Source organism: Pleurodeles waltl, chromosome 7 (genome assembly GCF_031143425.1).
Source record: "Pleurodeles waltl isolate 20211129_DDA chromosome 7, aPleWal1.hap1.20221129, whole genome shotgun sequence".
Classification (NCBI taxonomy): Eukaryota; Metazoa; Chordata; class Amphibia; order Caudata; family Salamandridae; genus Pleurodeles; species Pleurodeles waltl.
In genome coordinates this window covers 1,354,410,359-1,354,434,368 of record NC_090446.1, presented here as the reverse complement: position 1 = coordinate 1,354,434,368, position 24,010 = coordinate 1,354,410,359, and the positions used below count along the sequence as shown (strand labels likewise).

General features: G+C 43.6%; 1 protein-coding gene across 1 annotated transcript in view; it reads left to right on the top strand.

The window, feature by feature from the left end:
- MBOAT7 (membrane bound O-acyltransferase domain containing 7) overlaps positions 1-7,215 on the top strand; it is a 74,936-nt gene extending 67,721 nt beyond the window's left edge. The window contains exon 8 of the mRNA XM_069200783.1: positions 5,294-7,215. Coding sequence (XP_069056884.1) covers positions 5,294-5,684 — 391 coding nt within the window. The 3' untranslated portion in view covers positions 5,685-7,215. The remainder of the gene's footprint in view (positions 1-5,293) is intronic.
- The last annotated feature ends 16,795 nt before the right edge of the window (positions 7,216-24,010 follow it).

The window sequence follows — 24,010 nt, the reverse complement described above, 5'->3', positions numbered from 1 at the left end:
CCTGCATCAAAAATTAGACTCCTTTACCTGTGCAACTTGATAAATTCTGGTCATCAGCATCAAACATGATGAACTTGGAGATGTTAACTCTCCAAAACATTGCTGATGCTTCAGTGAACACTGAATTTCCAATTATTTCAAGTGGAATGACTGTCAATGAGGAGTTGGTGCCTGCAGAGATGTATTCAAAAGTTACGTGCCATATTGTTCAAGAACTTAATAGCAAATTGGAGGAAGCTACCCTTTGTGTTGTGCCACATGTTGAGTGGGCTGTTCGAAATGTTTCCAATCGAGTTGTTGTACTGTCAAATGACAGATGTTATGATTGTGCTACTGAGATTTGTTGGGGTGTTCATAAGTCAAGGATTGTCAGAGTTATGGATACGTTAAGGAACAAGCGAGAAAAGACAATTAGGCCCTCATTTTCACTTTGGCGGGCGACCGCCAAAGTCCCACATCGGGATGACCACATATGCAGCCATTTCTCCTCGGTACCTAGTAAGAGTTTCCTTCTGGGCCGGCGGGCAGAAACAGCATTTCCGCCCACCTGCCCAGCAGGAAACACACCACAACATTGCCGTGGGCTCATAATCAAGCTAGTGGCAATGTTAAGGTGCATCAAGTGCGACAGTGCCCGTTGTGCTTTGCACTGCCCGTAAATTGTCAGTGAAAAGCATGACAGGGCTGTCCATGGGGGCCCTTGTACTGCCCATGGACAGCCCATGGGCAGTGCAGGGGCCCCTGGCACCCCTTTTCCGCCGGCCTTTGCATGGTGGTGGGACTGCCATGCAAAGGCTGGCGGAAAAGGGACTCGTAATCCAGGGGGCAGCGCTGCTTACAGTGGTGCCCTGGCAGATTGAGACCACCGGCTTCACCAGGCTGTCGGCTGGCAACACCTGGCGGTGCCGGCTGTCAGACTGTGGCGGCTCTGTCACGGTCGTAATATGAAGGCTGGATCACTGCTTTTGCGGCGGTCTGATCTCCACTGCAGCCCTGGCAGTCTCATGACCGCCAGGGTCAGAATGAGGGCCTTAATCACGTTTCATGTTCTGTACAAGAAACCTGACCCAGTGTTCTTATCAAGGCACGTATTCTTATGGGTGATGACACCAGGAGCAAAATTGGAACCAAGCCTACAGTTTTAACTGCTGAACCTGTGAAGTTTCCAAAGGATTTGCTGAGACAGAAGAAGAATGTGACTTTAAATAAGTAGAAAAATACCTTGTGCGTGTGTGGAAAACAAGTTCTGACTGTTTCACACTTTGATGATCTTCTGTATAGTGAGTTCAAGAGATCAGTCCTGCTAAGTGATCCTCTATCAACATCATATTCTGTGTGATTAAAAGAGCGGTCTACTTGAAAAAAAGATGTGTAAATGTTTTGGATGATGCATATGTAGAGAAAGATCCATGTGAATTTGGTTGGGAATATACTGATGTGGTGCTAAAACCTACAACATTTCTAAAGTCTTTACCCACAGATCTTACACGTACGTGTACTTGCAAAACCTGTGCTACAAAAAGATGTCCCTGACTATATGCTCTTCTCAAATGTTCATCATTCTGCAAATGTACCACTAAAGATTGTCGAAACCAGTATATAAAGTGAACTATGAAATTGTGTCTAAAACAGGGCTGATAAACATTTTTTTCATATTCAGATCATAAACATTGTTTGGTGTACACATAAAAGGATTAAAAACCATTATTATTTGTTTCATCTCTATATAGGTTGCTTCTTCCTTTATTGTGGCCGCCATTTTGGAAAATGGCAGCAGGGTTGCCCTGAGGAATTATTTTCTGTCTCCATATCAGTACTTGAGCCCCCCCCTCTCACCCCAAACCTGTTTTTACACCAAAATGAAGTATATAGATTTCATGGTTCCTGAAATATTACCTCATCACTGTAACACATCTGCCATTTTTAAAAGTGGCGTCCAGAACATTTTCGGCCCGGATCCGCAATGTCTACCCAAGCTAAATGACTTCTCTAATGATCCAGAAACACAAATCAAAAATGAAAATCTCTGGACAATAATTTTTTTACAGAGATATGTGATATGTTAAATTCAATATCACTAACGGTGACATATCCCATTAGGCCAGACAAGATCTACCCAACTAACAAACTACATTTAAGAGTGGATTGCCATACTGGCTGAAGTAAAGATCTTCCTTCTTACTACCTCAACTTCATTGACTCTGTCCAGTGGGGTTGCCAAGAAAGCACCAATGTTTTATTTTGTACAGAAGGAGGTCTGCACAGCCAGGTTGTCTGGAGAAAGATGAATTTACAAGAAAGCCAGTTTCCCAGAATCTGGTCTAGGATGCGTGGAGAGCAAACTATTCACTGCTAGAGCTGATGTGAGCTTTCCTTGTGCAATTCACTGTGTCCTTGAAGGCCTCCTTAAAAGGCATAGCAAGGACTCAAGAGTGGAAGATAAGGTTTGCAGGACCTCTGTCGGGATATTTGACTTGGCATTGACAGTGGACAAGGGAAGCTCCAGAACGTACGCAGCCTTACTCAGGACTACTTGAAATGAAACCACCTCATGGGGTGCCCGCCCTATGGGGCTGCCTTATCCACTTTGTGAAAAATATCTAAACCACTAGCCAGCTATAGAGCTTACTTATCTGCTGTGTCAGATGATATGAGCTGGTTGGCAGCTTCACTTCTATTGTCTGTCATGTTGAATGCTATCAAGCATCTGAATATGGTCTCAATTTGGGCTCATTCAGCCCATGGACAATGAATATGTGAGACTCATGAGTTCCTCATCACATTCTGAAGAAAGCCTCCTCATTTTGTGTAATGCCACTGGCTGGCACTGATGGTGCCTGAATTGGCATCAGTGGCGCAGGAGATCACACTGGCGTAAGGTAATCTGTCAAAAGCCTCCAGTCAGGATGTTTTTAGACAGCGCAGCAGGAGTTCTATCTGATACATAAGGCACCAGCAAAGGACCAGTCTGTAGGAACTGAACGAAGCCCAACAACTCAAGTGGGGCCCGCAGGTGTGCCAGAGAGGACTGACGCATGGCGAAACATTTCCATCATGGCATGTAAAAAGAAAACTGGATAAGCCCCCTATTCCAGGATTTTGGATAGGACAGAGGAGGAGCCAGTGCTGGTGCTGGCAAATGAGGAGCCGGTGAAGACAAAGAGGCACGCTCCTGCTTCTAGGGGGAATGATCTCCAGTTCCAGCACTGAAGGTGATGCCACAGCGGACAGAAATATCAGGGTAAACTTACCTTTTGCATGTTGAAAACTTTGAGGATTTGAGTGAAGGAAGTGGCCTAGTTTGACATCTTGAACCAGAACATGAATGGTGTTGAGCCGAAGGGTCATTGTGCGCAAAGGCCATAAATAGCTTGGCTTTGTGCTCTTAATGGCTCTGGGCACATGAGGCTTTAAAAGTCACACAGCCTTGAGTCGTGGGTTGACCCCAAACATCACAGACCTGTTTCATGCGTGTCTGAAATGAAGATTTGTTTCAGTTCCAGTTCCAAAAGGGCTTGTTAGAGGGAGAAATCATCAAGCACTGCACTTGTTAGTGGTGATTTGAGCGAAAATCTGTGACGAGAAACTAAAAAAACCAAGGAGGTTGAAGTGTGCAGGAAAAAAAAGGAAACTGACATCGGTGTGCTTGGGTGGCCATTTTATGACTCCAGTGAAACCACCATGGTGTTGCTTCTGGTGCTGTGACAGAACCTGTGCCCCCCTACTGGCGCTGGAACTATATAAAAAGTATCAGGATCAAGTTTGGCACCTAGGAATAGTCAACAATTGAGGAATCAACAGGTAAAACAATCCGTCATAAACGGCTGCTAGCATGTGGCAAGAGCGAACTACTCATCTGGCTCACTCTATGTATTTTAAATAAAATATATAATGAAAGGTATCCAACACTTAAAGCTCCTTTAGCCAGACTTTAGAAAGCCAAGAACCATAGCACACTAACAAATGGCAAAATGTTGCTCAGTTATCAAGGAAGGATGAGCAATGCTTAATTCATTTGTACTATCTGAAAAGGAACAATCCCTACAGATACCAAACCTCTGTGGTAGGCACAGGTAGACTACTTCAATGTCCTCCTCACGTCTTTTGCAGGCACTATTGTCAGGCAAGTCATCTGGTTCAAAACTCTCCAGTTACGATGATGTGCCACTGAAATGTGACGCGCTATTGGAGATGTCCTAATACTTCTCCATACTCACAGCATGTTAAATGTGCTCTGAAGTAGCCGAAAGCCATTATGCTAGCACTATAAAATACAACTGATTGACAGAAGCATCTTGGAGACATAGGGCCTGATTTAGAACTCGGCAGACGTGTTACTCTGTCACAATGGTGACAGATATCCCGTCTGCAGAAATCTAAAACCCATAAGATAGAATGGGTTTTAGATTTTGGTAGACGAGATATCCGTCACCTCTGTCACTGAGTAACCTATCCACCGAATTCTAAGTCAGGCAATGTTACTAGGTAGTACAGTGGAGCAGTCAAACGCGCTTTTATTTCTCCTGAGGCACTTCTTGATTATCTAAACAGTGTTAGATACTTGGGTGGGCACTAAATAACAAGTTACTTACCTTTAATAAAGCTCTTCCTGATTGATACTGTGTCAGGTGTCAGACTGCAGATTCCTCCCCTTTAGAACATTTGCAGATGCCACACTGGGTCTGGAGATTTTTGTTCAGCAACACTCGTGTGCCCTGTATTGCCCCAGAAGCGATAGGGCGGAACAAAGCAGCATAGATGTACCACCCCATATGCTGAAGTCTCGTCACATGCATTACACCACTGAACATATGCTTTAAATATCAGTTTTTTGTTTGTTTCTTGTTGCGCTCATTTTTGCTTGGAAGCATGCTTTGATTGTGATCCTGATTACTGTGTTTATGAATAGTTGCAGCCATTTGGAATCCTGTTTGCTTTTCTTCCATTTTAATATTTGTTTATATGTGATGCCGGTCTCACTTTTCAATAAATGCTAAGACCAACTCCTCCGGGTGGGGGCATATTACATTTACTAAGGGCCTGATTTAGAGTTTGGTGGACGGGTTACTCTGTCACAAATCCGTCCGCCGTAGTAGGATCTCCATAAGCTACTATGGGATCTTAATATGATGGACTGGATATCTGTCACGTTTGTGACAGTTATCCCTGCCACCAAATTCTAAATCAGGCTCTAAGCTTCTACAAGCAGGACAGGGTTGCACTACATACCTTGAGGCGTTACCACTCTTTCATTTGCAGGCTCTGACTTTACTCTGCCTTCCTTTCTTTGCAGGAGTGCCTGGACCATGCTGATCAGTGCTTACTGGCATGGCATCCATCCCGGATACTACCTGAGCTTCCTGACCATCCCTCTCTGCCTAGCTGCTGAAGGAGCCATGGAGGCTGGGCTGCGGCACCATCTGTCAGACGCAGGAAAGCTTGCATTCGATTGGGTGCAGTGGTTCCTGAAGATGCGGTCGTACGACTACATGTGCATGGGTTTTGTGCTGCTCACATATACTGACACTATGCGTTATTGGCGCTCCATCTACTTTTCAGTCCACCTGCTGGCATTGGCACTACTGGTGACCGGTCGGGTCCTGGCTGCCACCTCCCCACGCAGCCCACAGCGGAGCCACAAAGAGTCAGCCATTGACAAACCTGAAAAGTCACTCCAAGAGTAATTAGCAGAGAGAGAGAGAGACATGGCTAGTTAGGAATGCAAATCTGTGCTCAATACTCCGTTCAGGCCTAACGACCCCTGTGTGCCAAACCTAACCCATGCAGACCATTCGTATCCATGTGTGCAGCGCATTAACCTCTCCTCCCAAACGGGAAAGGAAAACTGTTTCTGCTTGTTGGGTGTAACCGGTTTACCTCATCAAGAGGGCAGGTCACCTCTTGGAGAATTTGTAAATGTTATGTGCATGTCTAAAACAGAGTTAGGGCAGAATTGGTTTTATGTAATCTCACATGAAACCAACTCTACCCCAAACCAAACTGACCTTTCAAAGGCACGGCCTTTGACTGACAATGTCAATCCCTGCTGGCCTTTAAGGATGGTACTTTCACCATCTGACGCAACCTGGCCCCATTGAGCAAGAATACTTTGCTAGAAGGAACTTCCAGATTTTCATTATATTTAAAATAAATGATTTATCTGTCTTCCTTCGTAGCTTTGCAGTTGCCCCATATTGCTATTGAAACCTTCAGCTAATCTCGGTTTTACTGCCTAAAGCATTGCACTCGTAATGAGAAAGGGAAGCTACTAGTGCTAGAATGCATAGTGCACTTGAATAGATACTCCAGACTAAGGTCCATTTAAGAGCTGTGTTTATTTTAAATGGCTTCTTAAAGAAACCAGGAAGTAAACTGCTGCACAGCTTCTTGAGTTATCTCCCAGTGGTATTGTGGGTATAGTCTACTGTGACCGCGAGTATACAGCTCTACTGTCTGTTGGAGATGTTGTTCCATGAAGTGACTGTAAGTGACAGACATTTCAGTCTGGACAGGTGTAAAATCCGATGCTTATGTGCTACAATTCCTTCAGTCCTCTGAAACCAGTCCCAATTCACCACACATGTTACACACAGTACACCCAGGAACTCCTTAACCTGCTGCCAAGCAAGTGGGCACCCATCTTAAAGGGTTTGAGAGTGCGCACAGGAAGTGTCTTAAATTCGCGATAGCTTGGAGAAGACTTTTCTTTCAAAAGGAACTGACTTTTAGGGATCTGGGAGTTCAGCTTCCTTAAAAGCAGCAGTATTACAAAAATTAATGACTAAAGTAAGTTCTTTGTGTGAAGAAATGCATACCTGCTCCAGCGTATTTGAATTGTTTTTATTTGCTTACTTAAGAACTAAACTCTGAAAGACTTTAAAGTTTATCCCGTCACTTTACTGAATGTTGGAAATGTCTGCTCAGCAGTGCAATTCAGAAATAATACAGTCCTGATGAAAAAGGGTCCAGGATTCATTAGTGCAATATATACAGGTGCAGAGCGGGACCAAGGACGAGAACAGTTGATTGGGCTGTTATCATGAACAATTTCTACTTTTCATACCAAATTGTAAAAAAAAAAAAAGAAAAAAAAACTTTTTTTTTTTTTTTTTTTACCCAAATAAAACGTAGGAATTGCAGTTTGGAAAATTGAGGCATTTAAACTTTTGCAACTGTAATGTGATCAGTGTGACTTGTAAAGGGGTAATCCACGAAGCATTGTTTCTGATGTGTCCTATTTTCTTTTTTTTTTTTACTCGTGTCTGTCTCTGCCTCAACTCTTGGGCCTTTCAGAGACACCACCGGTGTGCATTTAAAACGATTTCCCTACTGCTCGCTTGAAAATCTGCAGGTATGCTACCTGGCTAGTGCCATGTGAACATGCAGGACTCTTATTTCACGCCCAACTGTCTCACGAAAGGCAGCATAGCATGTTGGTCTGTCCCCTTTTTCCTCTGTATACTTGCTCTTTTCAGGTATTGACTAAACCCAGTCCACTCTTGTTAGTGCTCTAATGTTCCACATCCATTCCACTGGTAGGCTGATGATTGTTGGAATCTGTAGAACTGTGAATGACCGAAGCGGCTTGGACTCCAGTGACTGAATGCGTGCACCCTCTTCATGCCGCCATACGTAGAGCACATTTGTGGATTATGAAGCATAAGAGCAAAACATGCCCCCCTCTGTGCTTGCCAGGTGCACTGTTTGGACTGCAGTAGCATATCAGTTTTACAATGAAAGTAAACTAAGCAAATGATAGGTGAATGGGCCAGTAGACAGGCCAGCACAGGCAAAGCGTCTAGAGCCCAGAACGTAGGGGACCGATTGGCCCAATACTTCTGGGCTAGGGTCAGAGTATTTGGATCACTAGGAAAGCTACATCTTTTGAGCCACCTTTCCAATCCACTGTAGATTCCTGCGAAGTACAGTACATGTTGGCAGTGCCTTTCGCCACCTCTGCAAGTGGTTCATTGACAAACCCCTGTGTATAGTAAAGTCCTTGTTTGAGGTGTTTCTCTGCATTTGGCGTTTTGGAGAATGTAATGTTAGTCTGTGTATTAAAGATTACACTCCTGTCACAAAACATGATTTCTGCTAAATATTAAGACACTGTCCTCAGTAAATCCTCGTCAATTCCTACTTGTGCTGACATCTCAACAAAGCAAATACAAATCCAAACATTCTAAAACAGCTCTTCTTTCAGTCCCCTCATCCCAAATTCATTTTTGGCTGTTTGTTTGCGATAGAATCCAAGTTTTCTGTTTGATTGAAATAGTAGACCTACCATTGATGTTCACAAATGCTTCAGTGTGAAGTTAGAATTTTCTCCTGTTGTTCACCGGATGGTTGCTGAAGTACAATTTTAATATATTTAGGGATATGGTATTGTAATAAATATAAAGAACTTCATACTCCAGCTCATGGCACACATTTACATTTTCGGATAGGTAGCATGGTATACTGTGGAAGAGTGTGTCGTTTGGATAATATTGTCTTTGTAGTGAGCCTGTGTGGGAAGCATTTTGGTGTATTATAGGAGTGATTGGATCGCTGCTCTTATCATTTCTTGAAATGCAGTGCTGAGCAGCGTTACAGATGAGAGACGTGAGCGACAGACTGGCAAATTATAGTTGTATAAAGCAGGCCACTATGGTGCTCTGTAGGCCCTTTATCATGACACTGGTTTTCTTAAAGTTTTGAATCCACTTTCTGTGCTGATTACAACACATGCATTGATTTGGCTGAAGTATTAGGGTCAGGAAGGTGCTAGGGAAGCGAGCAGCGGAGAGAGCGAGGAGATCTGCCTTCATAATCCGTGTTAAGCCCATACTCTTTTACAGTGTGAATGTAGGGTGTCTGTCGGTCTGTTGCATTGCTTGATGGTTGGGCCCTGTAGGACAAACTTTTTTGTTCCAAGAGCCAACAATGTTTCGTTAGCCATTTACTGCCTGACACTTTTGCTATTGAGTTGTTGGCTGTGTGGCTATTGGTATACTGTATATAGTGGTGAGTCTGTCCTTTGGGATATTACACAATGAATACTGATGTGTATTTTGTTATGCAGCCTGCACTGGCTATAGTCAACTGTGCTATCAATCTATTGTTTAGGTCTTTAAACAGAACCATTTGTGTTATGGATGTTATTTCTACAGCTCCAATTACAGTTGGCTGTGCTGGGATTCCTCAGCAATAGCCCCAGAGTAGTCTGATTGTCTCTGATGAATGTCTTTACTGAGTATGGTTAGATCATCAACAGTGGCTTGCAGGTGGTCTGTGGATTTTTTTGAGCAGAGTCCTGTACTGCTAAGTTCGAATCAATTCTCTTAGGTGATATGCACTGTAGTGGTCATTAGTATAATTTGATGCTCACATGCTGGGGTTCTGTCCAATGTGCTGAGTTATATTTTGAGAATAACCAGGTTTTTACTGTATTCCTGAATTGTGTATGATGTTGTTTATTTAATAGTTTATCTGGCAATGAGGTCCAAAGTTTTTTCGCCTGTACTGTGAATGCAGATCCACCACTGGACTTCTTTTTATAGGAATGGATGATGATCTGAGGTGTTAATCTTGGTAGTAGTGTCCTGTTTTAGGACTATTTTTAATTTCATGCGTAGGTGATGTGGGTTTTTTCCTTGGATGACTGTGTGGAAGATGTAGAGGGCCTTGAATGCTGACAGTGTTGATACAGGTAGCTATTGTGATCCTTAGTGGAGTGGTGTGCTGTGCTCCCGTGGGCAGAGGTGAATACACTTTTCAAACTATTTGTAATTTGTGAATTAGAACGTAACTCCACCCTTGATATTACATGGGTGAGTATGATTTGTAACTTCTGATGGATGATGCATCTTAGATTTCTCATTGTTAAGAAGGAGCACTCCTTTTAAAGCTGCTGTTATTGTAGAATGATGATTATGTCCGTGTCCACAGGCCACGATTTATGATGTTCTTAGTTTGTGATACCTCACCATCTGGTCCCAGATTACTGGGATTGCCCATGTTTTTTAATAAGGTGATTGTTGCCTGTGTAGCTGGAGCAGGTAAGACTAAAGTAACATATCCAGCCCAGTAGTGGAATATGATAGAGGTTGAAGGTAAGTAGAAAGGTCATAAACCTTGTAATTGCATTGTGGGATACTGCAGTGATGCAGAGGGTGCATAATTGCCCCGCCTTGTCTGTCTTTAAAGCAAGAAGTGGTTCCCGCTTGTGCCAAGTTCTTTGAGTTACATTAGCAGTGTCTGATTATGGATATTATTGAACTCTGCCAATAAATGCAGAAGTAGCATTGCAGTCACTGCATTATTTTCAGATTTATATTCAAGTTCTCCTTGAAAGCTGACTCTATCTCTGCCAGTGCATAATCCAGATTGTTGATCTAGCAGTAAACTATTCTCTTCACATAGTGAACTGGCAAACCCCCTTCTTTCAAGTAAATGTCCCAAGACTAGACATTGGACTTTGGCCTGTAGTTAACAGGACTGGAAGGACCGACTTTCTTTTTCTTGTGACCAATCTGTTATCAGATGTTTGCAAATTCTGGTGCGAAGGATCCCTATTCTAGGGAAGTGTTCAAGATATTCCTTTCCAAGGATCCAGCACATTTCTTTAGGAGGATGTGTTTGAATGTTTTTGCCAAAACTGGCTACATTGGAGATCTGGTTGGGGTCCTTGCTTTAGTCAGTTTACAGCATTAAGTGTCTGAGTGCATCTTGAATTAGGTAAGGGGTTGATGGTTGATTAAGTATTTGTTTATAATGCATCTTTCTGTTATAGGTGTTGCATTTGATGCTCTAACCTGGGGTGGTCATCTGGTTTCCCTGTTTAGGCAATAAGCTCTTTGGAGCTTAAGTCACAGAATGTTTGTGATTGTGGTATCACTGAAATTGAAAATTCTGGGTTGCAGAGTTGTGCCAGAATCTTGCTTGTGCTTCTTTGAAGGGCATTTTGTGTCCCTTATTCACATAGAGTATTGTAGCTTCTTTGCCACTTCCATTGCCTTTCTGTTGTAACCGGCCCAGCTTCTTTTGCAATATTTTTATCTTTGTATGTACTTTTCTTGGGTTTGCTTCCAGGTCTTCAGTTGGATCTGTCTGTGGGGCAGTTTGTGAACCATTGAACTGGTAGAATGCCATCACTTCTCTTGGTGATGGTTATGCAAGGTTTAAGAGAACTGTGTGCATAGTGAGGCTTTATTTCTTCCATATTCCATGGCCGGCAGGTTTTGTTCTTGGTTTGTTTTTTGTTTGGGAGGTTTAAGTAGAAGGAGAGTTCATGGTGGTTTCTCCTTATTGAGGGGGGAGTTTCCAGTTTATTTAGCATGTCCATTAGAGGTGAATATCACATTCAAGTTGTCTTGGTGTGAGTGCTGGTCTCTTGATGAGAGGGCTTAAACGGAGGGCCTCCAGATTTGATGGGATTTATTTTGTTTGTGTGGTATCCAGACAGTTGAACCAAATAGTCATGTCTACTTAGATACATAAGTTGTTGTGGTTGTTAGACTTTAGAGTTTATGCAGGGTCATCCCCAATCTTTTTGCCTCCTGCCTCCTATTTTTTCTGACCTGTTGCTGTTGGCTTTTGAACTCTGAGCACTTTACCACTGCTAACCAGTGCTAAAGTGCCTATGCTCACTGTGTAATTTGTATGGTTGATTAGTTTATCCATGATTGGCATATTTGATTTACTAGTAAGTCCCTAGTAAAGTGCACTAGAGGTGCCCAGGGCCTGTAAACCAAATGCTAGTAGTGGGCCTGCAGCACTGGTTGTGCCACCCACATTAGTAGATCTGTAATCATGTCTCAGACCTGCCACTGCAGTGTCTGTGTGTGCAGTTGTAACTGTAAATTCGACTTGCCAGGCCTAAACCTTCCCTTTTCTTCCATGTAAGGCAACCCTAAAGTAGGCCCTAGGTAGCCCCAAAGGCAGGGTGCAGTGTATGGTTAAGGTAGGGCATATAGTAATGTGTTTTATATGTCCTGGCAGTGAAATAATGCTAAATTCTTTTTTTCACTGTTGCAAGGCCTGTCCCCCTCATAGGTTAACATGGGGGCTACCTTTAAATATGATTAAAGTGTAGATTCCCTTTTGGAGCGGATGGACATGTGGAGTTTAGGATCTCTGAGCTCACAATTTAAAAATACATCTTTTAGTAAAGTTGATTTTTAGATTGTGTGTTTGAAAATACCGCTTTTAGAAAGTGAGCATTTTCTTGCTTATACCATTTCTGGGACTCTGCCTGTTTGTGGATTCCCTGTCTGGGTCAGTTTGACAGTTGGGCTGGTTGCACCTCACACTAGACAGTGACACAAGGGGAGCTGGGGTGTAGTCTGCATTTCCTGATGAGCCATCTGTGCTTGGAGGGAGGGGAGGAGTGGTCACTCACACCTGAAAGGGCTGTGCCTGCCCTCACACAGTGCAGTCTCCAACCCCCTGGTGAGTGTCTGGGGCCTGGCCTGGGCAAGGCAAGATTTCAAATTCAAGAGAGACTTTGCTTTGAAGTAGGCCTACTTCAAAGGAGAAAATGGGTTTAAGAAGGGCACCCAAAACCACAGACTTTAGAACACTTTTGGAAAACAAGAGGAACCTCTGCCTGTAGTAGAGCTGAAGAGCTGAGGAAGAAGAGCTGCCCTGCCTGTGACTGTGCTTTGTGGAGCTATCCTGCAGTTGCTGCTTCTGCCTGTGCAAGGGGACAAAGACTGGACTTTGTGGTATATCCCTGCTTGAAGAAGATCTCCAAGGGCTTGATTTAGAGTTTGCCTCCTGTTGTTTGAAGTCTCAGGGACAGCAAAGACTTCTCTCTGCCAGCATCTGGAGTCTCTGGAGAGTCTCCTACTCTGCCCTGTGGTGCCCATCCAGTTCCTAGGATCCTGAAAGGAGAAGCTGGCAGCCTAAGAGGAAGAGATCGATGTGACTCCGATCTGCGGCTGGGAAAACGACACGCCGCCGGCTTCACGGCTGAAAATCGATGCTCGCCTGCAACACGACCAGAGAATCGATGCACGGAGATGGAAAAACGACACGCAACATTGCAGATGGAGACTGGGAGATCGCAACCCGCGCTGCATGGTTTTCGGACCATAGTGCTGCTGAATTTCTGACGCAAACCATCACTGTGTGTGCAAAAACAACGCAAGGCCTGCCCGGACCTGTGTGCGGACCGAATCAACGCATCGCTCTCCTACGGAGAGAAGAACCGATGCACGCCGACTCGACAGAAGGGGGAAAAGACGCAAGGTCTCGCTCGTGAGTGACATCGACGCATCGCAAGCCCTTTTTGAAGCACACCCGCCTGTGCAGGGTTATTTTTGATGCGCACAAGGTACATTTTCACGCTAACAGTGTTAGTGTGTGTTCAAAACTACATGAAGACTTTTTAGTTTGTGATGACTTGTGTATTGTGGATTTGTCGTTTTTGGTCTTGATTTGTTTAGATAAATATTTCCTATTTTTCTAAACCTGTGTTGTCATTTTGTAGTGTTGTTACTGTGTGTGTTGGTAGAAATACTTTACACCTAGCACTCTGAAGTTAAGCCTACTGCTCGTGCCAAGCTACCAAGGGGTTAAGCAGGGGTTAGCTGAGGGTGATTCTCTTTTACCCTGACTAGAAAGAGGGTCCTTGCTTGGACAGGGGGTAACCTGTCTGCCAACCAAAGACCCCATTTCTAACAGTGGTGAAGTGCAATTTATTTATTTTGTAACTGTGTTTTTTTTTTTTTCCTTTCTAGTGTCTACTAATGCATCCTTGAAGTCCCCTTTGCTTGGAGGTAGTTTGTACATCATGAAGAATGACCAAGAGCATGTAGGGGTGGCTAAACATCTCATTAGTAGGGATTCACAATCTGTCATGGTGAAGTCTTCTGTACAGAGAGATCACCTGCTTGGTGTTCGGGGCAGTTGTGAAAGATGGGAGGGGTGATCTTTTGACGTTTGGTGAGGTTTCATCAAGTGAGTCACATTTGTGCTACGAAGATGAGATCTGATGACGTATTGGGAATCAGTTGAAAGATGTTTAGGGAATTCTTATTCATGGAGCACCCATTGATGATGATGCTGTGAAACCTTCTGTCATGTGAATGTCTGGTTTCTGAGGCCACAGTGCGGAAGGGGATAGAGTAGGATTAGATGGGGGGAGTTTACAGGTAGTATTGGGATAATGTTGGGGGTGTTAATGCATGTGGGTTATGCTTAGTGGAGGTGAAGCACTATAACAGGCTTGTTTTGTCATAATTTGAGGGTTGTGTTTAAGGATGGGGGTATTATGTGAATTTTGTGGTTGACGAGGGCAGAGTGTAGTGGGTTTTGAAGCAGGAAATGATGTGCAAGTGCTTTGGTGAGTATGGTGGTCCGGACTCTGGTGAATATATTATGACCGGGCAGAGGCAGGCTAGAGGACCATGTACTGTGATGGGGTTTGCAAAGTACAGAAGGGCAGAGTTGAGGAGATCTATGCAAATTAGAGTGGAAAGGGGAGAGGTCATGGCGGACAGAGAAACATACCCTCATTTGCGCCTTTTATGACTTGGCTCAAAGTTAATTTCTACTGAATAATATTGTGCCTTTAGATGAATGAAAAGATCCTTTAGATGAGGGATTGTCCTCTTGGTTGTCTTTCCTTAGTGCCGGGGAAGCACATTGACCAGGCTGACTGGATGATATCTGATTTTTCATTTTTTTGTTAGCCTTTCATGATTAAATGATATATAGACTCTTTGATTGCTCACTGGTTGGAGTGATGTCTTAGGGTGTCTCCAGGATATGCCAGCAGAGTGGGAGCAACTAGCTCGGATCAACTACAATTTTTCTGTGGGGGAGAAATCAGGAGCACGATCCCTACCAACTGATTTTTTTCTGTGGGCACAGACTGAGGGTGACTCTCCTGTTTCACTGAGAATACCAGTGGGCAGAACTGAGGAGCGATGGCCTCCGCTGGGTTGTACTTCACCAGTGGGCAGAGCCTAAGGCTGTCCCACCTGTTTAGCTGAGAACACCAGTGGGCAGAACCTGGATTGAAAGTCCCCCAAAACATTGAAATATACCTGAAAGCAGAGCCTAAGGTTGACGCCCACATCCAGCTAAGAATACCTGTGCGCCAAATTTAGGAGTGATAATTTCCACTCATCTGATTTATCTGTAAGCATAACCTCATGGGTAGGTAAAGATGTTTACTGTGCAAAATTCAGGATAAGAATTCAGTCATGTACTTAGATTGGCATCCAATAAGAGATTCATGTTACGGTCGTATTATGGACTGGTGTAAGCTCTATGACCTTGCCTTAAGTTTTATTTTCTCTTGAATTGCATCACTGGTGAAAATTCCAAGTGACCAACTGCATGTGCTGTTTAGGAGTTCCAACTGTTGGCTTGTTGGTATTAGTCTGTTATTACTGTTTGATAGTGTTTCTTGGTTTCTGTTGCTTTTTTAATTTGAAGCATAGAATTACCTGTTTTCAAGCTGGACATATAGAGTCCAGTGCCCAAAACACCACATAAAACAGCTTGCTATAGGAGAGCCTGTGTTTTGACTTCATTTTATTTTGATACCTGTACAGCACTTTATCACCCCGTGGACATCTTGGTGCTAGAGAGGACACAGCCTCCACATCTAGAGTGGAAGTATCTAAAAAGTCTCTAACAGAAAATAGGGTTCTTGATGGCCTTGAAACTAGTCAAGTGAAATTATCAAATACACCACATGCTTCATGCGCTCTTCTCTGCCACGTCCGTTGCTTCCTGCTTGAAACATAAATGTTTCTGTAGTGATTTGTATGCTGTTACAACATAGACTTCTGCCCATTTTCCCAAAGGTTAGTATCTCAAAGCTGGTTTCTGTTGTGGAAAACGTGCAGTAACTGCTGTGCACCTCATTCCTAACCTAATGCCTACCAGTTGGTAGCAGACCATTAGACCCTTTAACCTTCCTTTGTCCGGTACACATTTTCTAGCCTTAAGATACTTAACAAGTAGGAGCTCACCATCACTTAGTCACTGGGCACGGAAGGGGCAGGGCGGCGTGCAGAGGGAGGGGGACATAATCATTAAATTAATACAAAGTAAAAATAAAAAAAACACTTACCCTTGAGTCGCTGCCGCTCCACCCTTCTCCCCCGTTGCAGGCAGAGGCTCCCCGCTCAGAGCAGTGTCAGGATTGGCTGGGAGTGCCTAGCCAGGGTGCTCCCAGGTAGACTGGCAGCCTGTGCAAGCTCTCTCTAGCCGGACAACTGTGTTGCCGGGCTGGAGAGAGCCTACTGCGCATATGTGTTTGGCCGGCCTGAGACGGCCGGCCAAACACACATGCTCTCTGAGGGGGAGTGCGTGTCACCCCCATGGCCCCACCCCTTTACAACTCAATTTATTATTGTTTTCTTGTAAAGGTTTTTCAGCTGCTGGCTTGGGGGGGGGACGCTCCTCCACCCTAATGGAGGAGCCGTCCCTGCCATCAGTTTCCTTTAAAAGTAAAATCCTTAGCAGTAGATTATGTTGATGAGCTGGAAGAGAGTACTGACTGTGCAGCTGGCCTGATCTGTGACATGAAATGACTCTTTAAACCTGCAAACTACACTTGGTCTGTGATTTTTGTCAGAATTTGTAGTTCTGGATGCAGGCGTATTGGGTGGGCATGCTTGAAATCATTCTACTGTATCAAGATGATTTAGTTTTCTTCTGCTCGTTCAATTCTGCACTTTCCAAAGAATGGTATCTTTATTTTTCGATTTATCAAAGTGTCATGCAGCCTCAAATGCTATTATCCCTGTGCCCCATTTCTGACTTTGTTCAAGGGTGTAATGGGGATTCAATATCTATGTTATTATTTGTGTATTCAATATTTTGTGATTTTCATATCTGGCTGCAACACTGGTGCAGCAAGGCGGCACTCACTCACATCTTCTCTGTGTAACCAGATGATGAAATAGTCTTAGGGGAGTGGGTTGGATTACATTGCAAACAACTGCCAGATATTCTTCTAATAACAGTCAGAGCCTTATAAAAAACGTATTGATTCACTTTTTTTGTGAATTTAATGAATATGTTATTTGGTTAAAAATCATCCTTCTTTAAATATTTCCGGTATAGCTATCTTTAGCTGTCTGAAAGCAGACCTATTTTTTCCCATACCTAACATATACTTGGAGTGTGCTCTAACTTAACCCCTTGCTTATGATTGGCAATTGTGTTGCTTATCTCATTTGTCTCTGCTTGATTGAATAACCTTCCTCCCTGTTCATGTGTTCCTCTCACATAGGAGCATTTTGATTTCATAGGTTTTTGACTGGTTGACTTGTATGCTTCCAGTAATGATGTTTCTTGCAATCAGGGAACTACTTTTTTCATTTAATTTCAAACATATGTTCTTGTTCTTTTCTGTGTGCAGCTTCCAACTTCATTTTCTTGCCCCCTCACTCTCTGTATTTCTCCCCCAACATGTCCATTGTTTCCTCCACTTCTCCCTGTTCTGTGCACTACTTTAAAAAAAAATATGTATCTTCCTTGCCATCCCTCCCTATATTCCCTTGACGCCCTCTTTCCCACTTCCCACTTCTTTTTCCATTTTTTGTGTTTGAGGTACTCAGTAGGTGACAGTCTCAAAGCTTTTTTTTTTTTAATAAACATTACAGTATGGCCTCCCATGTGTGCACATGTGGTGGGCGCTATGAAATGGGTTTGTTGTATTGTAACAACTCCAATTAAAATGGCCCTAACTGATGAGTGTGTGTGCACCCACTGCAAATAACTTTGAATGGGATTGCCTAAAATATCACAATTGCATTTCAATAAGGCCACCTTGGATGTGCATGCATCCTTAGTAGCCACTTCAGTATCTTCAACTCGAAGCTCTTAAAAATATAGACATAGCAGATGCCACAGTTGAAGTTTAACTTTTGTAAATTCCCAGACGAAATTAGGAACTGTAATAAAGGCATTACTTATTTTTATCTCGAAATCTGTTTTGAGTGTCGTGGCAAAGAGGAGGGTGTAATCCCAAATATTCTGCTCTCAGTGCAGAGCCTGTAATTCTAGTTTTCAATACATCAGAAGCACCAAATTAGAGCCCTGACATTTGGGTTGCCTTCTCTTTAGACTCCATTGTGCCATTAAGATCTAAAACTTTGACCAGAACCAAACCTTCTGCTCCCTGGTTCTTGGCCAAACTTAAGGAGCTGCACTCTAAAGGTCGTGGACAAGAACCCGAGTGGCCGTTTTCTCCCTCTTCTGAGGGTAAACGTTTGGATAAAGCTAAATATAAAACCGTGCTGGCCCATTACAAATCAGCCATTAAGGCCGCAAAACGGCATGCTTCTGTGATAAAATTGGAATGCAAGCAATTCCTCTAAGGTGCCGTTTAAAACCATTAAACAGTTGACCTTTACTTCTCAAAACTAGGCTTCCACCTTCCAAGCCTTCTGTGATTGGATGGTACTTTATAGGAAAAAATAAATATATAAGATCCTATATATCTATTCCGCCTTTGATCTTAAATCAGACAATATTTCCTCGCCTGTAATCCCCTCTAAACATAAACTTTTTGAGTTCCTGACCATCTTGCTTCAGTAAACTAAAGTACTCAATCTGCGTCCATTGGCATCCCTGCTCGGCCAAAATATTCCATCTGGTGCCCGACCCCATTGTTGACTTCCTGCATAATACCTTTATGCGTATCATTCAATCTGGCGTTTTTCCTGCACCTTGGAAAAGAGGTTTAGGCACTCCTCCTCTGAAAAAGTCCAATGCTGATCCGGACAATTTTAAGAACTATCGTCTGATCTCTCTGCTCCCTTTTCCTGCTAAAGTGCTGGAATTTTTTTTTAACCAGAAACTGGTCAACTATATAGAAATCCATGACTGTCTGGACCCTTCACAAAACAGCTTCAGGGCTGGTCACAGTACGGAGACTGCACTGGTGGCAGTAACTGATAACATCCGCCACCTTGTTGACCAGGAGGGGTGCAGCTGTACTCTTAATGCTTGACTTGTCAGCAGCATTTGATACAATTTGGCCAACTCCTATAGTACATCAGCTGGAGGAGATAGAGATTGGCAGGCTGGCCTTAATTTGCTTTCCTCCTTCCTCCTGGACAGGGTTCAGGTAGTTAGCTGTGGTGACTTTAAAGCGGACGCCTTCACTCTTCCTTGTGGCATCCCCCAAGGCTGTACTTTGAACCCAACCCTCTTTAATGTCTATGTGGCACCTTTAGCAACTCTAATGCCATCTTTTGGGTATTATGATTGACAATTCCTTAAGCTTTGACATCGAAGCCAACCATACCGTTGGCACCTGTTTTCATATTATTGAACTTCTGAGGAAGATTTTTCTTTTTATTCCTCTATAGTTGTGTTAGGCAGTGTTTATTGCACTCATTACTTCGCGTTTTAACTACTGCAGTTCTTTACTCTTAAATAGTAAATATGCTACTATTAACAAACTGCAGGTTGTCCAGAACACGGCGGCGTGCCTTACTCTGAACATCACTATATGGACCTCAACAAGAGAGGGACTGCGTGCCCTTCATTGGCTGAATGTCCGAAAGAGGATTGTTTTCAAAACTCTCTGTACGGTGCACAAAGCCCTCTACTCCCAGATCATAGAACAGCTCAATGCTGTGTTCATGTGGTACACTCCATCCAGACCTCTTAGGTCGTCTTTAAGGAAACTTGTAGCTGTTCCTAGATTTCGCAAAGCTAGATGGGGAGCAAGGGTCTTCTCTGTAGGAGCGGCCCATCTATGGAATACTGTGCCAGCCCACATTGCAAATTTAGAAAGGTTCTTTATCTTTAAAAAACACCTAAAAACTTGGCTCTTTACTTTGCACAGCATTGAGTGAATGTTTCTGCCATCTGCTGGGTCTCTGTTAGCACTTTGATACCCTCGGGTCTAACGCACTCCATAAATGCTCCTAACATAGCATAACCAGGGAATTTTATACTTGTGCCAGTGTTTTGGGTTTGTCTGAGCTAGAGGCTCCATCCCACTCTTCCTGCATGGTGACCCTTGAAGACAAAACATGTAACTGGCCTATCTGGAGAGGGATACTAATAAGGCAGAACTGCCTAGAACCAGTACCAGAGCTGTGCCTGAGAATCCACAGTTTGTCAGTAACAATTATTTAAGCAGGAGGATTCCAAATTGGTGCTCAGAATTCTCTCCAAACAGTCCCAGGTAACACAATCAAGGGTGTTGTAGAAACACCTGCAGTCCAGAGTAAGTGCCGCTTGTAGACAGATTCCCAGGAAGTTGAGGAGATGTTACCATTGGAATCCAAGCATTTCTGATGGAGTGCGGAGGGCATACCTTGAATACCTGTGTTGCAATAGATTGTTTCTGCAGGAGGACTGTGCCCAAAGGAACGCCCAGCATTAGCTGCCTGAAAGGTGAGTAGGCACAGACAGGACTGATCAAGTTCCATAAGCAACATCTTCACTGCTAAACCCAGAGGGGGAGATTGGCGCTGCAAAGACTTGTGGCGAACCCCTACTTGTTAAGTGCTTGTTTCCAGCTACCCCAATTCTGGGCAATGAGCGCAACTATGCACTCATCCCTTGGTTGGGAGAGTTTGATGTGGTTGCCAGTGAGGACTGTAATTGCAGTGTCCACGGCAGGGAAGTCCTGCTACACTGGGAATTGTCCTGAATTCCTGCAGGTACCAAATCACCATGTGAAGTGTGATGCGCTGAATTGACCAAACCACGACCAGCAGTTCCTGCTCTTTTCCAGAGACCCACCTACCCGCCCTCCTTCCCCTGCAAACTGAGCCATGGCCACAAAGTTCTGTATGTAATTGTGGTGCTGAGACTGCCAGCTACTTTTGACACTCCCAGGAAATAACCAGAACTGCTTTAAGTGTATTTTGGGCACAATATTTGACTCAAGACACTTTAAGGAAAAGACCACATGCCACCACACCTAGAAAGAAGCAAAATAACTGAAGCACGGGGAAGCATCTGTTCTCATAGTTTCCAGGAATTCTGGTCGTTGCTGGCAGTTCCTGTAGTTTTTAGAAATCTTGAATCCGTCCCCATTTGTTTGTTGTATTGCTGGTAGAACAAAGTACTTTTTTTTTTTTTTAGTTTCCCCCCTAGATAGTGCATGCGTGGTCTCTGCTGCACTTCTGTTTACATACAATGGGCTTAGAGCCTGCCCTAGTTTACCATTTGTTAGCTTCACTGTTGCTGCCATTTGTTTCCTCCAGTTTGTCATGGCATGCCTGGGTCATTGACTCTTCTTGTGTTGCTTCATCCACTGCTTCTATTTTTGGAGCTACAATATTTTGTGTTCAAGCACTCCATAGCCCCATCCATATAGTTTTGTTCTCTCCTACATGCCACTCTTTTGTGGTACTTCTTTTCCCTTCCACCCCCTACCCTGCACTCTACACTGCTGCACTCTGACGCTGCACTCTACATCACTGCACCCTACTCTGTCCCACTGTACGCACTGCACTTTATGCCACTCTACTCTACACTTCATCATTCTACTCTATGCCAATGCACTCTACACCACTACAATCTGCACCTCTTGGGGATCAAGAATTCACTCCATCAGAGGGTGCAGGTCCAGTTTGCCTTCTCAGCAAGCAGGGCAGGCCTCGAGCAGCAGAGCATCCTTCTTCTGTAGTATCCACTGGTCCAGGAGTGTACTGAAGAGTGAGTCTGTAGGTTCCCTTTTTAGGCCTGGTGTTAGCCAAGACTTTTTGATTTTTCTAAAGCAATACGTCTAATATACTTACTTAAAAGGGCATTCAATTGCCTCTCTTCACCCATTTGTCTGTATTTGTCATTCCCATTTTGCTTCCGCCCACTTCAGCATACTGCATAGGCCAGTGGGCAATGGGTCAGCCTTCTTAACCCCTTGGCTGCCAGGCCTTTTCCCCTCCTGTGCCGAGCCTTTTTTTGGCTATTTGGGACAGTTCACGCTTAGGCCCTCATACCTTTTTGTTCACATAAGCTACCCACGCCAAATTTGCGTTTTCTTGTTTCCCAACATCCTAGGGATTCTAGAGGTACCCAAACTTTGTGGGTTCCCCTGAAGGAGACCAAGAAATTAGCCAAAATACAGCAAAAATTTCGTTTTTTAAAAAAACATTTGAAAAAAGGGCTGCAGAAAAAGGCTCGTGGTTTTTCCCCTGAAAATGGCATCAACAAAGGGTTTGCGGTGGTAAAATCACCAGCTTTCAGGAACAGGCAGATTTGAATTAGAAAACCCAATTTTTCAACACAATTTTGACATTTTACTGGGACATACCCCATTTTTACTATTTTTTGTGCTTTCAGCCTCCTTCCAGTAAGTGACAGAAATGGGTGAGAAACCAATGCTGGATCCTAGAACGCTAAACATTTCTGAAAAGTCGACAAACTTCTGAATTCAGCAAGGGGTCATTTGTGTAGATCCTACAAGTGTTTCCTACAGACAATAACAGCTGAAATAAAAGAATATTGAAATTGAGGTAAAAAAAACAGCTATTTTTCTCCACATTTTACTCTGTAAATTTTTCCTGCAATGTCAGATTTTTGAAAGCAATATACCGTTACGTCAGCTGGACTTTTCTGGTTGCGGGGATATATAGGGCTTGTAGGTTCATCAAGAACCCTAGGTACCCAGAGCCAATAAATGAGCTGCACCTTGCAATGGGTTTTCATTCTATACCGGGTATACAGCAATTCATTTGCTGAAATATAAAAAATGAAATATAGGTATCAAGAAAACCTTTGTATTTCCAAAATGGTCACAAGATAAGGTGTTGAGAAGCAGTGGTTATTTTCACATCTCTGAATTCCGGGGTGCCAATACTAGCATGTGAATTACAGGGCATTTCTCAAATAGATGTCTTTTTTGCACACTGTCTTACATTTGAAGGAAAAAATGTAGAGAAAGACAAGGGGCAATAACACTTGTTTTGCTATTCTGTGTTCCCCCCATGTCTGCCGATAAAAATGGTACCCTCACTTGCGTGTGTAGGCCTAGCGCCCGCGACAGGAACTGCCCCAAAACACAACATGGACACATCACATTTTCACAAAGAAAACAGAGCTGTTTTTTGCAAAGCGCCTAGCTGTGGATTTTGGCCTCTAGCTCAGCCGGCACCTAGGGAAACCTAGCAAACCTGCGCAGTTTTGAAAACTAGACACCTAGGGGAATCCAGGATGGGGTGACTTTTGGGGCTCTGACCAGGTTCTGTTGGACAGAATCCTTTGCAAACCTCAAAATTTGGCCAAAAAAACACCTTTTCCTCTCATTTTGGTGACAGAAAGTTCTGGAATCAGAGAGCAGCCACAAATTTTCTTCCACCCAGCGTTCCCCCCAAGTCTCCCGATAAAAAATGGTGCCTCACTTTTGTGGGTGGGCCTACTGCCCACGAAAGGAAATGCCCCAAAACACTATCTGGACACATCAAAATTATCAAATACAAAACAACCTGTTTTTGCGGGGGTCACCTGCGTTTTTGGTCCTGGGCTCAGCAGCCTTCTAGGGAAACCAACCACCCCTGACATTTCTGAAAACTATACACCCGAGGGAGTCCAGTGAGGTGTGACTTGCGGGGATCCCCCAATGTTTTCTTACCCAGAATCCTCAGCAAACCTCAAATTTAGCTAAAAAATCACATTTTTCCCAAAATTCTGTGTGGGATCACCGCACTGGAACAAATCTCATACCACCCAATGTTCCCCTCAGTCTCCCAATAAAAAAGAAACCTAATTTATGTAGGTGGGGCAAGTGCTTGTGAAAGGGAAGAGCCAAAAACATGTCGATATTGAGGGGGAACCAAAGGGGGTCCAAAAGGGCAGTTTGCAAAAAAACATTTTTAGGCTGACAAGTGCAGCAGAATTTTTATCGGTATAGATGAGACAAAGCTGGGTGGTAGAAATTTTGTGGATTCCTGCAGATTCCGAAAGGTTCCATCACAAAAACGTGGGAAACGTGTGATTTCCAGCAAAGTTGGAGGTTTGCAGGGGATTGTGGGTACAAAAATGGTGCAGCGCGCATGTGAAACACACCACCCTGGAATCACCCAGATGTTTA